Here is a 16,711-nt window from a genome sequence, read left to right as displayed (position 1 = left end):
AAAGCTTTCTCAAACCTTAAAAGGTGTGACCGTGGCGAAACCTCAAAGTTCGACGACTGGTCATTGCTCGCCATGAAAAACAAAGAAGCTTATAGCTCCCACATACATTATCCAATCTATCCCAAACTTCATAGGTTGCACTTGGGCTCTATCCAGATTGTATACATATGCCCAAATATACACATGCTTACCTACTGGTGGCTAAATAAATGACTTATAACTCCTCCATACATTGTCTGATCTTCACCAACCTTCATAGGCTGCACTTGGGCTCTACCCAGAACGCATATATATGCCAGAAATTACACATGCTCATAGTGCCACCTACTGGTGGCCAAATCAGTCACTTATAACTTCTCCATACATTGTCTGATCTTCCCCAACCTTCATAGGCTGCACTTGGTCTTCACCCAGAACGCATACATATGACCAAACTTACACATGCTTATAGCGCCACCTACTGGTGGCCAAAAATGTCACTTTTTAAGCCTGGCGGTACTATGCCTGGCTGGGATTGTCACATCCTGCTCTACACTTGACGGGCGGCCGTGCGGTGTGCATTGGACGGAGTCCAGTGCATACCCCGATGTGCACACCTGCAAGGGCCTGTTGATGGCTGCTTGCAGCTTTAATTAGGGCCTGAGCTGTGAAACAGCGGAGGCCCTGTTGTATCTGAAGGAGTTATTATTAGGGCCCAAGCTGCAAGGCAGCGAAGCCCTATTGTATTCCTTGGCGTTATTATTAGGGCCCGAGCAGTGAACTGCGAAGGCCCTATTGTTGCTGAAGGCGTTATTATTATTATTATTATTGTTGTTGTTATTATTGTTTGCGAAACCTCCTCCAAACCATGCCAATTTTGGCAGGGACGCCAGTCGTGGGAAGAAACGGCACAATTTGACATTCGCAAACATTGGGCGCGCAAAATGTCTCTGTACCTACAACATTGCAATTATGCCAAACAAAAGGGGTCATTTTGCCGTACGCTGACGAAACTCAGTACACGCCTTCATCATGCCCAGAAGCACAAAAATGCCTATGGACACCATGGTGACCAGTCCACAGGAAGTTAGCCATTTTGAGTGAAACATTTTTGCCCATTTCCACACCTTGCATTTGATCGAACTCCTCCTGCACATTCCATGCTACAGGCTTCAAACTTGGCCATGTCACTCTTAAGCCATTGAGGACTAAATGTTATGGAAATCTTTCTCTAACCTTAAAGGGTGTGGTCGTGACGAAACCTCAAAGTTCGACGACTGGCCATTGCTTGCCATGAAAAACAAAGAAGCTTTTAACTCCCACATACATTAACCAATCCCAATCTACCCCAGACTTCATATGTTGCACTTGGGCTCCAACCAGAACGCGTTCATATGACCAAATTTACACATGCTTATAGCGCCACCTACTGGTGGCCAGATAAGTCACTTTTTACGTCCGGCGGTACTACGCCTAACTGGGATTCTCACATCCTGCTCTACACTTGATGGACGGTTGTGCGGTGCGCATCGGACTGAGTCCAGCGCATACCCCAATGTGCAGTCACTCATAACTTTTGCATACTTTGTCCGATCTTCACCAAACTTCATAGGCTTGCCGGGGACTCTGTTCTGACTGGGTACATATATGCATACTGACGTTCACCTATAGCGCCATCTGCTGGTGGTTGGAAATGTCACCGTGTTTCCTTACCTCACAAATGATTGAACTCCAACTAAAGATTGAATGGTAACGGCTTCAAACCTGGTCAGATTACTCTCTGCCATGGAGGATTAAAAGTTATGAGAATTTCTTCCAAAGTCCTGAAAGTTGTGGCTGTGGCAGACCCTCAAACTTTGAGGACTCGCTACTGCTCGCCACACAACACAGTAACTTGTAACTTTTTCATACATTGTCCGACCTTCACCAAACTTTATAGGCTGCACTTGGCCTTCACCCATAACGCATAAATATGACCAAACTTACACATGCTTATAGCACCACCTACTGGTGACCAAAAACGACACTTTTTACACCTGACGGTACTACGCCTGGTTGGGATTCTCACATCCTTCTCTACGCTTGACGGATGGCTATGCAGTGTGCATCGGATTGAGTCCAGCGCATACCCCGATGTGCACACCTGCGAGGGCCCGTTCATGGCTGCTTGCAGCTTTAATTAGGGTCCAAGCTGTGAAACAGCGGAGACCCTATTGTATCTGTTGGCGTTATTATTATTATTATTATTAGGGCCCGAGCTGCAAGGCAGCGAAACCCTATCGTATTCCTTGACGTTATTAGTATTTTTATTATTCTATGTGCATTGGACACGATTTACGGGGCTTTCACGTGCGTGAAAACTCACAAATTTTGCCATGGTCAGCTATCCCCATTCAACTTATTTCAACTTCAAATTCCTTCAACCCATGCTACAGCGACTGTTTTTTCTGAAAAAATTTAAAGTTTTGCTGCTTCTTTGTGAAGTTTTGCATTTTTCTGTGTTTTTCAGCCTTCATCTAGCTCCAGGTCCGTTCGGAAATACCTTTCTGCTAAATTTTCAAAATTTTCTGCATTATTTCTCTTCTTTATGATTTTTTTTTCTTCACTTTTTGCTTCTCTTTTCTGCCTTCATCCAGCTTCAGGCCCTTTCAAAATTGCTTTTCAGACCTTTTGAAACCGGAGCAAATAACTTTCTGCAAAATTTTCACTATTCAGTTTTTTTTTTAGCATGGTCAGCTATTCCCATTCAGCTCATCAGGATTTTCACTGCTGATTCACAGGAACAGCTTTTTCTAGTTGCGAGAAAGCTGTAAAGCACTATTGTTTTCCTGTTTCTCTTTATTATTATTATTATTATTATTCCGTACGTTTTTTGAAGCTTAGCTACTTCTGCATACTTTCACAGATTTCCATGATTTTTAATGTTATAACGTGATAATAATGTTCAGCTCGTTCAGGAGATTCCGGCTATGACTTTTGGTGTTTATAACGTTGATATTTTTTTAAATATTCAACTTTGATTGAACTTTTTTCCTCATTCAAATGAATGGAAAGTGCTTTCAACTCTTCAAAAACTTGTAGTTAGGTTGGAAAGAAGGGATGCAGCTGATACTGAGATGAATAGGCCAGTTAGAGAGAGAAATCTGGAGCAGAAAGCTAGAGTTAAGTAGCCTAGGGCAAATAGCAACAAAGAATGGGAAGCAGTCCATAAAGATTTGTCATTAATATTAAGTAGACTTGGAGGAAATGCGAGCGATAGGCTAGATAAGATTGGAGATTTAATTTACTCCTATGGTGCAGAAAAATTTGGGGTGCGAGATAGAAAAAGGGTTGAAAGAGTACAATTTGTTAAATCTAGAAGGCAAAGAGAAATGGAGAAATTGGTTAAGGAAAGAAGAAACTTAAGAACGCAGTGGTAAAGAGCTACAGAGGAAGAGAGGGAGGGACTTAATGTTTTGCATGAAGAAATGAGAAGCAGGCTAGCAATACTCAGAAGGGCTTAGGAAAAAGAGAAAGAAAATAGAATATGTAAGGACTATGTTGTACAGGACCCTGTTCAAGTTTGTTGAAGGGTTGTTTAACCAGGAAAAGGGAGGGCAGCTTAAAGCAACAAAGGCAGAGGTGGAAGAGTATCTAAGAAATACATATTCAGATCTTGAGCAGTGTAGAGTAGTAGGCCTTCCACCTGACATGCCACCATTAGGAGAGATGACTCATAAGATGGATGTTAGAGCACCTAGATGGAAAGGTTGAGGAGGTAGTCAGGCAAGCAAAGGCTTCGTCAGCTCCAGGTCCGAATGGAGTCCCCTACCGGGTTTATAAAAGTGCACCTGATATCCTAAAGTTTCTGTGGAGGCAATTAAGAATAATTTGGGAGAAACAGTTTATTTCTTGAGCATGGCGTAGGGCAGGAGGCATTCTTATTCCAAAGGAAAAAGAGTCCTCTGACCTGAGTCGGTTCCGGATGATCTCTCTCCTAAATGTAGAGGGGAAGATTTTCTTTAGTGTAGTTGCACAGAGATTAGCTAGTTATTTAGAAAAGAATAGTTTAATAGATACTACTGTGCAGAAGGCAGGAATACCATGTTTTTCAGGGTGTTTAGAGCACTCTGGCATGATTTGGCATCAGATTAAGACAGCTAAGAGTGAGAAAACAGACTTTCATGTTATATTTCTGGATTTAGCAAATGCACTTGGTTCAGTCTCACACAACCTTATTTGGAAACCGTTTGATTATTTTAAAGTGGCTGTAGTTGTTAACTTAATAATAGCATATTTCCAGGTCATTAGACTGTGCCTAAGTACAGCAGGTTTCACAAAAGATTGGCACTGTCTAGAAATAGGCATTATGGCAGGGTGTACGATTTCCATTAGCATTTACAATGGAGATGGAGATAATTAGAAGCTTCTAAGTGGGTTGTAGGTGGAGAGAAACATCAGGATGGCATGTGCCTTACACCAATTAGGGTCGACATGGATGATATGACATTGGTGACTACAACAGTGCCATGTATGAGGAGAATACTTGAGAGACTTAACAGTGAGCTGGTATGAAAATCAAACCTAAGTCTAGAAGTATCTCAATAAGTAGAGGGAAATTAAGTTATAGAAAGTTAGTAATAGATGAAGAAAAAATTCTAATAATTAGGGAAAAGGCAGTAAAGACTTTAGGTAGGTGGTACCAGGCCGACTTCAATGATGGAGAGGAGGCAGGGCAATTTTGGAAAGATGTTGCTGAGGGACTGGATAGAATGGATAAATCAGGGCTTCCAGGAAAGTTGAAGCTGTGGTGTCTGCCATTTAGATTGTTTCCACGGTTGATGTGGCCACTGTCTGTGTATGAGATTCCATTATCTGTTGCAGAAAAAATGGAAAGATCAGTTAGCTTTTACATTAGGAAGTGGCTAGGTGTTCCTAGATGCTTAAGAAATGTGGCACTGTATGAGAAAGGCATTCTCCAGCTCCCAGTATCCAGTCTAGTAGAGGAGTTTAAATATACTAAAGTTAGGACAGAGCTCCTGTTCACTGGGAGTAAAGATGTGGTAGTTAGTAAGGTGGTTCCAAACCCAACCAAGGGGAGGAAATGGAATCCAAGAATGGTAGCTCAGGATGCAGAAGCAACTCTTAGACATACTGAGATTGTAGGTAATGTTCAAATAGGCCGGGGAGGTTTTGAGCTTGGTCCAGGCAAACTGGTGTGGAGAAGAGCAGGTCGAAAAGAGCAAGAGAGAAGAGAAAGCGAATTGTTGAGCAGGTTCATAAACAGGAGGAAATGTTAAGGGGTACAAAGGCAGTGGCTCAGGCTAAGCAGGGACGGTGGTTGAATTGGGAAGGTGAAGAGAAGAAAAGGCTTAGTTGGAAAGAGCTGTGGAGTATGGAGGAAAGGAAAGGAATTACATTTTTGATAGGGGTAACATATGATGTATTGCCAACTCCCCAAAACCTAAAACTCTGGGTAAATGGAGACTTACTATGTTCGTTATGTTCAGGTACTGCAACTCTAAGGCACATTCTGTTAGGTTGTGAGGTAAGTCTGTCGCAAGGCCGGTATAGGTAGTTACAGTAGGAGCAATGGATTGGAAAAGATTAGTGGAATGGGGTCCAGCGGGCGAGGACCCCGTTCTGAATGCTTCAATTAACACAAAATATAGGAGCTGTGTGGCCAAACTAAAATATAACTAGCAGCACATTGCTAAAACAGTAGTTTTAAACTCATTGCATACTCATAGCCATACATTACCAGAAGGTTATTGTGTCCGTAACTAATTTTATAAATGTATTTTTTTAATCCCCAATACAAAAGGTAATATTCAATAGAAATGAAGAGAACCAGAAAAATCTGAGCCTATCGAGTGGAATGCCCCCCTGTTCTGCAAAAAGGACTGCAATCATCATATTCACACTGAAAAAGGAATTTGGTGGTCTTGTTAAGGCTCTTCAGCTTTTCCAGGTAGGTGTTTCATTTAAAGGTTTCAGAGCATGATGTATGATCATTTGTCATCTTGATATTAATTGTTAAATTGCTGAATATTCTTTGTTTCCTATTCGTTTTATTCAATTCAGTGGTGTTGGCAAACTTTCCCTCATGTCTGTGCAGGAAAAACATGTTCGCCTTTTTCACATTGAGTCTCGCAAGTCCAAGCGAAGGGATTCGGACTTTGACATCCTTGTACATTGTCACACAGAGCATGAACAGTTGAAAGAGCTGGCTCAGCTGCTTAGGAAGCAAAATGATATTCTTGAGATTAAACTATTTTACAACTCCCCTGTATTTGATGATGGTAAGCATACATATTATAATGATCAAATATGATTGAAAATAGTTTTGTAAATACAATCACAATTACATGCAATACAAACTTGTTCTGATGTAAGCAGAATTCAAACTACACAATTTTTTTCAGATATGGACAGTGTGCCATGGTTCCCTAAGAAGATCTCTGATCTGGATTTGTGTGCAAACAAGGTTTTGATGTATGGCTTTGACTTGGATGCAGATCATCCGGTATTTATGCATGGACATACTATGCGTTTATGAATACATTTCTGTGACTTGCCGAAAATGTGAGGAAGACCTCCAGCACGGATTTAATTTTTATAAGAAATTAAGAAAAAAATTAACAGAGGCTATGACCATACTGTTTTTGCAGGGATTCAAAGACAACGTGTACCGTAAAAGAAGACACTATTTTGCTGATTTGGCCAGTAACTTCAAACAGTAAGTCACAATGTACCTATTAGATCATTTCTTTTACCTTTTTTTTTGTTTTACAGTTTAAGAATGAAACCTGGTTTCATGTTTTTCTGGCAAAACTAAGTAAAACATGAAATTCGACCAAAACAGGAAACTTTATATTTGTGCAAATGGACACAAATCCTATTTTTACCCTTTTTTTCTTTTGTGCGACATCAAAAGTAACAACTTTCCATCCGAGTTGACTGCATTCCATTTGCAAGCCAGATATCCAGTAGGTTTTGCTGAGTGACTTCACTGATATTGCTGGCAGAATCTGTTCAATCGGGAGAGATTAAATGAATGATTGACATAAATTTATTGGTGTACAATATTTGGAAAAGGTTTGGTGTACATACAATTGTAATACAGTTTGGTGGTTAGACTCTGATGCTGCATCAAGGCAAAACCTGACATCTTGGATGATAGGACCTGCCTCCCAAAGAGAAATAAACTTATTTAACAAAAATAAATTCTAAGCTATCGTATAAAGCAAAGTGACATTAGCGTCAATAAGTAAAGGACGTTGATGAACAAAGAACATGAGATTAAGCAAGGTGCCTGCGTTCAGACTGAGAGGAGAGATGAGAAAGTGCTTGCTTTGAGGTTGAGGAGAGATGTGAGAACGTGCCTCACATATATTATAATATTATCTGAGGAGACTGGAAAGGACATGCAAATGTTCAGGCTTGGAGGAAAGAAACACCATCAGCTACATACTGACTCACCACGGCAACCCAAGGACTGAACTATTTAGGTAGAGAGGATATGAGAGGGACATGTGAAATGTGACATGTGAAAGGTCGGGTGTATCTGAAGTGGTCTGGGGAGTCGGAGGCGTACGGCCACAGGGTTGAACATCCTACTGATAGGGAAGGGTCCAATGAACCTGGATGCCAGTTTTTCAACTTTCCAAACAAAGCAGGAGATCAAATGTGGAGAGCCACAATTTTTACCCTACTCAGTAAGAGGGGGCTGGGGTTTGATGCTCATTAGACCTGACAGAGTTAACCAAAGCAGAACAGGCTCTCCTCCGGGTCAGGTGACATCATCAAAAAGATGCTTGAGCAGATGGAACTGAAGATACCCATAAACCACCTAGAAGGGGATCAACCCTATGATGGATGATGGCAGAGAGTTGTATGCATACTCAACCCAGACCACATTTCTCGACCAAAATGTAGGGTCCTAGGAGCACAGCAGTCGGTCTCCAGTCTCCAGCTCCTGACTAGGCTTCTCAGTCTGGCCATTTGTCTGAGGATGGAAACCAGATGAGAGCCTGACAGAGATACCCAGAAGACGACATAGCTCTGCCCAGAACCGGTCAGTGAATTAGGAATTCCTGTCAGAAACAATGTCAACAGGGAGTTTGTGAAGTCGGAAAAAGCTGGTCTGCTGTCTCCTTGGCTGATGGGAGTTTGATCATTTTTCAATGATTCATTTTATTCCACTTCCCAACAACTATGAGGATACAAGTATGATCTTTGGCAGGGGGTAAACCAGTGACAAATTAATCTTTTGAAAAATGATCAACAACTATGAGGATGCAAATAGGATGATTTGAAGGGGGTAAACCAGTGACAAAACCAATAAAGATATAGGCTCATGGATGCCGAGGGATAGGAAGTGGGCGTAGGACTCCTGATGGAGGTTTCCAGGAAGTTTTTGATTGGTGATGAAACAGCCAGAGACAGTGGCAGGTTGGCAATCAAGACAGGAAGAGTGGCACCAATCCAGGAGTCTGGACCTGAGGTGGTCTGTGATATGGAGACAGTGGGCAGGGACTTGACCACAGAAGACTTCTTCTCCAATGTCCAGCCAGGTTAAACCAAGTTGAACAGATGGAGGAAAAATCTAAGTGTTGAAGTGACGCGTCTGCTGTTATTGTCCGTGTGCCTGCAGACCATTTCGGATCTCTCACATGTTCGATGCACAATCATAACACTAACCTCTACAATTTTTGATAGGCAGGGAAAGTCTCAGCAGTGCATCCTTAAATAAGTCGAAAAGTGCATCCCCAGTTGTGCTAGCGGTCTGGTAAAATCCTAACATATTGTTGACAAGATTCTGAGACAGAGCATGACGTGAGCGTTTCATGAGACCAAAAGGCACGACGTAGTGTCTGATTGGTGTGTGAAAGGCACTCTTCTGTTAGTCCCCCTCTGGAAATACTATATAATATTATAAGCATTCCTGAGCTCCAATTTGTTGAAGATGGGTTAGGGTTAGGGCCTTGTAGAAGTCCAGAAGCTGATGAGATAAGGGGAAGAGGATACCGATTCTTGATTGTGATCTGATTTAAACCTCGAAAGTCAATTGAAGGTCTCAATCCACCAACCTTCTTCCCCACTAAAAAGAAAAAACAGCACCAGCAGGGGAAGAGGAGGGATGGATGAGACCTGCAGCCAGAGCTTCATTCAGATATTTTTGCACTGCTTTTTTGTTTCAAAGCTGAGAGAGAATACAGACATCCATGAGAGGAGGTTGGTTCCAGGTAACAGGTCAATTGCACAGTTGTTGGGACAGTGTTGAGGAAAGGTTAGGGCTTTGGTCTTGTTGCTTGCAAGTATGGCGACGCGAGTGATGCTTGAGGCAGCCTCTGCAAGCACCGACCCTTTAAACAGTACAGTGCGACCGTTAGCTGAATATCGGGAACCGCTGATGGAGTTCCAAGCTGAAGGTTCTATCTCAACTCAACTGCTTTCACCTGCAACGTTGGACCGTGAACACAACTGCAACTCTGGTTGAAGCCATCCCAAACAGGAGATACCATGACCGGCCTTACGACAGGTCATGAAAGCTGGGGAGACGGGGAGGTTTTAGTGCCAGGCTAAGGGCTAACACGGCCAGACCGTCTCTCCTCACCATCATGTTGGGAAATGTCCGAGCCTGAAGAGCTCAACGGAGAGTGCTGAGGGACTCCGGTGTGTGTATATATTCACCAAAACGTCGCTTAAGGACAATATACCAGACTTTTAGCTGTCGAGCTAACGGGGCTAACGCTACACAGTGCAGACAGAGTGACTTCAACCTTGGGTAAGCGAAGGTTGAAGTCACTCATGGTACAGAGATGCTGGCAACATCTGAAAACATTGTTCCCCTGATGTGGAGTTCATGGTAGTCAAATGTTGACCATTTTACCTCCCACGAGAATTCACAGCAGCATTCATCACTGCAGTGTATGTCCCACCAAGTGCTGACTAGTGCAGCTACCAACGAACTCTATGGCAATGTTAGCAGACTGTCCACCCAGAAGCACTTTAATTTTTGCGGGGGATTTTTAACAAGACTTGTTTAAGGCGAGACACTACAGGTGAATAGGGTAACATTTTGAAATAATAGATATCACCATGAAACTTCCTCAGTTGATTACTTACACAAGTATTTGTTGCTTTTTTTTCTTTGAAAGTTGCGGTGTTAGGGGCATTTTCGAAGATTCTGCGAAAGCTACACACGGAAGTGTCAGAGTCGACCACGTGATGCATCTGAGCTAATCACGTTAGCAAAAACGAGCAGTATGTAATAATGAGATTTTGTCATTAGCTATAAATCCGCCTTTAGACATTCACGATTTGTTACTGATAGAAAGGAAGTGCCATTATTTGCGTTACATATCATTGTGCAGGAGAGTCGGAGCTTTACAACAATACCGGTCATGACAGACTTTAGTAAACAGACAAAGCTCAGCATGTCGCGTTGGAATGCTAACTTCTTGGTAAATTCGGGTGAAACGTACTGTCACAAGTAAACAAAATGTAAAAAAATAAACATTTTAATATGTTTTCAAAGTTTTCTTGATAGCAGGTTGAAAGAACACATATTGACGGAGTAGACTGGCCCAAAATCTCAAAATTGACCACTGCGTGAAAAATCACTTTTTTGCCTGCCGTGTCTCGCCTTAATGAGTGTGTTACCCAAACTTTACCAGCATGTGAACTGTGCTACTAGAGGTAACAACACATTGAACCTTGTTTACGCTAACATCAAGGATGCATATAGAGCAGCCCCTCTACCACACATAGGCAGCTCAGACATCTAACTGTTATTCTGCACCCTGCATACAGGCAGGCAAGGAATTTTTCAAGACATCAGGGACACAAGGTGCCGGTGGCAGGGATTTCAGACGCTAACGGGCTACAAACATACAGCCAAAACATCTCAGTGCAATAATCCATTACAGCCATATGACCTAAACAGTTTTTATTCCCGGTTTGCGCAAAGACTGACATCACCATCCACTGACTAGGTTCTGCAGCTGTCTCCTGAGAATGTTAGGAGGACCTTTGCAAGGATAAATTCTCGAAAGACCTCCAGAACAAACAATGTACCAGGCCGTGTCTCAAGGAGCTGTGCAGATGAATTAAAGGATATCTTTATGGACATTTTTAACATCTCTCTCTGCCAAGCTGTTGTGCCCACTTGTTTCAAGAGCGCCACCATAGTACCAGTTTCCAAAACTTAAAACCCTCACTGCTTAAATGACTATCGCCCTGTTGCCCTCACACCAGTTGCCATGAAATGCTTCGAGCGGATCACATTACATCCCATCTCCCTGCCAGCATGGACCACCTGCAGTTTGCATACAGGGCAAACCGGTCTACGGAGGATGCCATATCCATCCTGCTTCATGGTACCCTTACTCATCTGGAAGACAAGAATACATATGCCAGAATCCTGCTGGTCACTTTTAGCTATGCATTTAATACCATCTTGCCACTGCAGCTGGTGGAGAAACTGCAAGTCCAATAATCTTAGAACACACCTTCACAATGTTAATGTCTGTGGATGGTGTCGATGATGAAGGCTTTGGCATCATCAACACCTTTGCAACTTTGGTATGCAAATTGAAGCGGGTCCAGTTGTGAATTGGTTCGGGTGAGAATGTGTTGCTTGACGAGCCTCTCTATGGCCTTCATCACCTGAGAGGAGAGCGCCAAAGGGCGGAAGTCGTTCAGGGTCATGGGAGGGCTCCTCTTGGGAATAGGAACAATAGTGGAGTGTTTCCAACACTTGGGAACAATTCCAGTGCTGATGGAGGTATGAAACAGGTTCTGGAAAACCCTCCCTAACTGGTCGGTATAGTGTCTGAGGACCCGGCCCCTGATGTTATCAGCACCAGGTGCACTGTTGTCCTTACACCTCTTGAGGACCCTCACCATGTCCACGGTGAGGAAGGAGATGGAGATGGGCGGGTCACTTGGTTTGAGGTTTCACCTGATGTCAGCTAGCTGGGTGGAGTTGTTGATCTCAAATCTATAGAAGAAGGAATTAAGGCAGTTGGGGAGAGATGCTGGGGTACTGTTGGGGATGTTTACAGGGTCGCTGTTGGTGTATAGGTTCACAGCCACCATTTTGTTAAGGCCCCGCCAAGCTGAGTGGAGGTTTCCCTGAGAAAACTTTTTCTCCACTTTGTTCATGAAGTTGAGCTTGGAAATCTTAATGGTCCTATTAACCTCTTTATTGACCTACTTTTTCTCCATCTCTGTCCCAGAGAAGAAGATATGTTTATTTTTATTGATGGTGGATTTTAGCTCCTTGGTGACCCAGGGTTTGTTGTTAGGGAAGATGGTGACAGTCTTGGAGGATATGATGTTTTCCTCACAGAAGTTGATGTATGATGCGACCACCTCAACTTGTTCATTTAGGTCATCAGAAGAGGAGAGAAGGTTACTCCAGTTGGTGGACTCAAACGACGATGACAGAATAGTCCGGAACAGAATCATAGCATCTGTCGAGTGTTTTTCCCTGGCGGGTGGAGCATATGATGTACAGATCAAAGCCTTTAAGGGAATGAAGGCTTGGAATTGACTGATCAGAAAGGTGTAACAGGACCTGAGTTAAAGATCAGATGAGTTGGTGTAAGATGAGGTTTGGCTCAACAGTGCCCCTGTCTGGCTGCAGAGTCCTTGCTTTTACTGAAGAGCTAGCTGACCAGCATCTTCACAATACAACCGCAAGTTCATTCCCAAATCTTCACTCGCTTTCTTCTGGGGTTAATTTAGTCCGATCTGCATGGGTTCAAAGGAGGACTTTCTGGTATAAACAACTTGACTACGGGATTTAGGTACAGGTGGGGAAAAGGTTGGACCAGGCATGAATCAGCAGGGAGCTGCAGGTGGGTTTTGAACATGATATCTGGTGGGGGTACTTTCCTGGATACGGTCAATGAGCTCATTTAATTCATTCAGCAATTCTTGTGAGGTTATCTCGTCCTTGACTCTCTCTGATGGACCCTTAAAAAACATTGTATGTAGAGCCGATTTGTTCCAGTCACAGTTAGTTGCAAGAGTGCAGAATTCTGTGGCGTACTGTGAGACAGACCTCGAACCCTGATTAATATTTGCAAATATTGTTGCACCGAAGGTGAGTAATAATTCTCTTGTGAAGCGTTGGTTAGAAAAACAGATCGACACTCTCCGAGACCACTCAACTGTACCACTCTAACAAGTTGGTCCGGATAACCACTAAAGAAACTTTGGTGGCCTTCGTAGGGAAATAAAGTTCTAAATAAACCTTACACTGTGTCAAAAAACATTTGCAACCACCGGGGTCTCTGGCATATTGTTTCTGCCAGCAACTTATTGGATTAGAGTTAACATGATTGACAGGAGGTGAATTGGAAGGAGGCACAGTGGCTGCATAATGCATCTGACCAGAGAATGTGGTTTTCACATTACCAGTGTGAACAGATTTGTTTTATTTTTATGGATAGCCTTAAACGTCAAGAGGAGGATTTTGAAGTTGATACAGTGTTTGATGGGAAGCCTGTGGAGTTGTTGTAGACGGGGGTGATGTGACTGATGGATGGTGTTTTGGTGATAATCCGGGCAGCAGCGTTCTGGACCAGCTGGAGTTTATGGAGGAACTTGTGGGGAAGACCAAATAAATGGGAATTGAGTATGGTCAGAGAGATATAAGTGGAACCAGTCTTGGAGTGTGTCCGTTATGCCAATTGAACCCAAACTGTCAAGGAGGATGGAGTGTGAGATTGTATCGAAGGTCGCGCTCAGGTCAAGAAGGATGAGAATGGATAATAGTCCAGAGTCAGCTGCCATTAGGAGGTTATTTGTAATTTTAAGGAGGGCTGTTTCTGTGCTGTGGCGGGGGCGAAAGCTGGATTGGAATTGGTCATAGAGGTTATTGTTAGAGAGATGAGCCTGAACCTGTGATGTGACTGCCTTTTCCAGTATTTTTGAGAGAAATGGCAGGTTGGAGATGGGACGAAGGTTATTGTAGTTGCTGGGGTCTGGACCAGGTTTCTTTTAATATTGGTGTCACTGCAGCAGATTGAAAATATTGTGGGACAGAACCAGTGGTCAGGGAGGAATGGATAATGGCAGTTATCAAAGGCAGCAGAGATGGAGGGGAGGCTATAACCAGGATGGCAGGAGGTCAAGTTGGCAGGTTGATGGTTTGGATTTCCAGATACTTTTTAAACTATTTAACTTTTATTCAAATTTTCCCATCATTCAAATGAATGGGAAATGCTTTCAACTCTTCCTCCTCTTTCCAACCTAACTACTTCAACATACTTTCAGCTAGAGACACCATTCAAACTTTAAACGGGTCACAAGACATTCAGCTGTTACCAATTGGTGCAGCTTTTTCAGATATTAAGCTAATATTGAAATATAACGGTTTAAAAAACGTGAACAAATTTCAACTGTTTCTCCTCTTTTCAACCTAACTACTCCTTCAATTCTTCACAGATTTCTACAATTTTGATATCAAACCGTTCAGCTCCTTCAGGAGATTTCTGCTCAGACTTTTGGTGTTTATAACTTTTAAACTTTTTAAACTATTCAACTTTTTTCCTTATTCAAATGAATGGAAAGTGCTTTCAACTCTTCAAAAACTTCTTCCTCTTTCCAACCTAACTGTTTCTGCAGAATTTCAGCAAGAAACACAATTCAAACTTTAAACGGGTCACAAGACATTCAGCTATTCCTAATTGGTGCAGCTTTTTCATATATTAAACCAATATTGAAATATAACGGTTTCAAAATTATGAACAAATTAAAACTTTTTCTCCTCTTTTCAACCCAAGTACTTCTGCATACTTACACCAATTTTTAACTATTTGGTTTCAAAATGTTCAACTCTTTCAGGTAATTCAAGCTTTCACTATTGTTGTTTCTAACCTATATACTTTTTGAAAAATTGTAAATTTCATTAAAATTCTATTGAAATTTCAGCTGTTTCTATGTTTTTCAACCGAACTTCTTCTGCATACTTACACCGATTTCAACTATTTTTGTATCAAAACGTTCAACTCGTTCAGGAGATTACAGCTGTGACTTTTTCTAACTTATATACTTTTTAAAATATTGAACATTTTATTCAAATTTTACTTTCTTTACTCAAACTCTTTCTCCTCTTATACACTAACTACTGCTACATCCTTAAATCTAGAAACACCATTCAAAGTTTAAGACATTCAGCTATTACGAAATGGGTCAGCTTTTTCAAATATTAAGCCAATTTTGAAATATGACTGTTTTACAAACATCAAAAAAACTTCTCAATTTTTTTGGCCCTTTCATCAAATGTTCTGTTCTTCCAATAGGTTTAAATCATTCCACTATTGTTATTTCAACTTCAAATTCCTTCAAGCAAGACTTCAGCGACTGTTTTTTCAGCAGTTGAAAGATTTTCCACTTTTTTAGCTTTGTCAGCTTTGTTTTTTTTGCAAGAACAGCTTTTTCTAGTTAATATTAGATCTCTGTCCAAAAAGTCTCTGTTAGTTAATGACTTCATTATTTCACACAATTTAGATCTTACTTTTTCTGACAGAAACATGGTTAACAGAAAGCACAAGTGCTACTGTTCTTACTGAAACAGCACCCCCAAATTTTAGCTTTACAGATAAATGCCAAAATGGGAGGAAAGGTGGGGGAGAAGCTGCCTTATTTAAAGATACATTCCAGTGTAAAGAGATCTCATTTGGTGATTTAATTTATTTTGAATATCTTAGTTTTATTTTAAAGGGTGTTCCTAAAATTCTATTCTTAATCATTTACAGATCTCCAGAATACTGCGCAAGTTTTACTGATTAATTTTCTGAATTATTGTCTGTTATTTCGACTGATTTTAAACCATTTTATCTTGACCAGGGATTTTAACATTCACATAGATAATATGACGGATGGTAATGCCAAAGAATTTTCTTCTGTGCTGGACATGTTTGGTTTGTGGCAACATGTAACAGAACCGACCCACCTTCAAGGTCACTCTCTGGACCTGGTCATTTCCAAAGGTGTTGATATTTCTTCTGTTGTGGTTCTTGATTTGGCCTTGTCTGACCATTTCAGTATTTTTATTTGATTTATTGATCACTCAGAATGTTCAACCAACCAGCTTCTCAGTTAAGAAGAGGTACATTAATGAGAAAACAAGTGCTCAGTTTAGGAAGGCCATAGCTATGTCGCCAACAATGAGCGCACAGTCGGTTGATGGACTGCTGGATCATTTCAACTTAAGAATTTTGAATGTAATGGAAGCTGTTGCACCGATAAGAATCAAGAGCACCTTGACCAAACAGAAAACACCATGGAGAAACACCACAACGGTCAAAAAACGGAAAAATGAATGAAGGAAAGCTGAACGTAAATGGAGGAAAACAAAGCTTCAGATTCACTATGAGCTGTATGAACAAAGTCTGCGTAGTTATCATCAATTATCACAGTTATGCAGACGATACACAACTTTTTGCGTCTCTGTCACCAGATGACTGCAGCCCAGCAGATGTACTGTGTCAGTTTCTGGAGGAAATAAACACCTGGATGAGAGAGAATTTTCTACAATTAAATAAAGACAAAACTGAGATCATTCTGTTTGGCAGCAAAGAGAAGAGGGTCAGCATTGGTAATTATCTTGAGATTTGGGCCCTTACAATCACTGACCAAGTTCGTATCCTCGTAGACTTTCAGCAGCCACATCAAAGCTGTCACCAAGGCAGCTTTTTACCAACTCAGAAACATCAACAGAATTAAAGGTTTT

The 16,711-nt window shown here is 41.6% G+C and overlaps 1 protein-coding gene across 1 annotated transcript in view; it reads left to right on the top strand.

Moving 5' to 3' along the window:
- Window positions 1–4,452: 4,452 nt before the first annotated feature.
- The window catches only part of LOC140302301 (tryptophan 5-hydroxylase 1-like), a 28,825-nt gene continuing 16,566 nt past the window's right edge, over window positions 4,453–16,711 (top strand). The window contains exons 1-5 of the mRNA XM_072381136.1: window positions 4,453–4,527; window positions 5,783–5,929; window positions 6,077–6,260; window positions 6,384–6,484; window positions 6,630–6,697. Of these exons, the coding sequence (XP_072237237.1) occupies window positions 4,453–4,527; window positions 5,783–5,929; window positions 6,077–6,260; window positions 6,384–6,484; window positions 6,630–6,697 (575 nt within the window). The remainder of the gene's footprint in view (window positions 4,528–5,782; window positions 5,930–6,076; window positions 6,261–6,383; window positions 6,485–6,629; window positions 6,698–16,711) is intronic.

Source organism: Leuresthes tenuis, unplaced genomic scaffold, assembly GCF_036924035.1.
Source record: "Leuresthes tenuis unplaced genomic scaffold, fLeuTen1.0.hap1 SCAF_2, whole genome shotgun sequence".
In the NCBI taxonomy this organism is placed as follows: Eukaryota; Metazoa; Chordata; class Actinopteri; order Atheriniformes; family Atherinopsidae; genus Leuresthes; species Leuresthes tenuis.
Note: the sequence above shows the minus strand (reverse complement) of the source record. Positions and strands in the feature narration are given on the sequence as shown.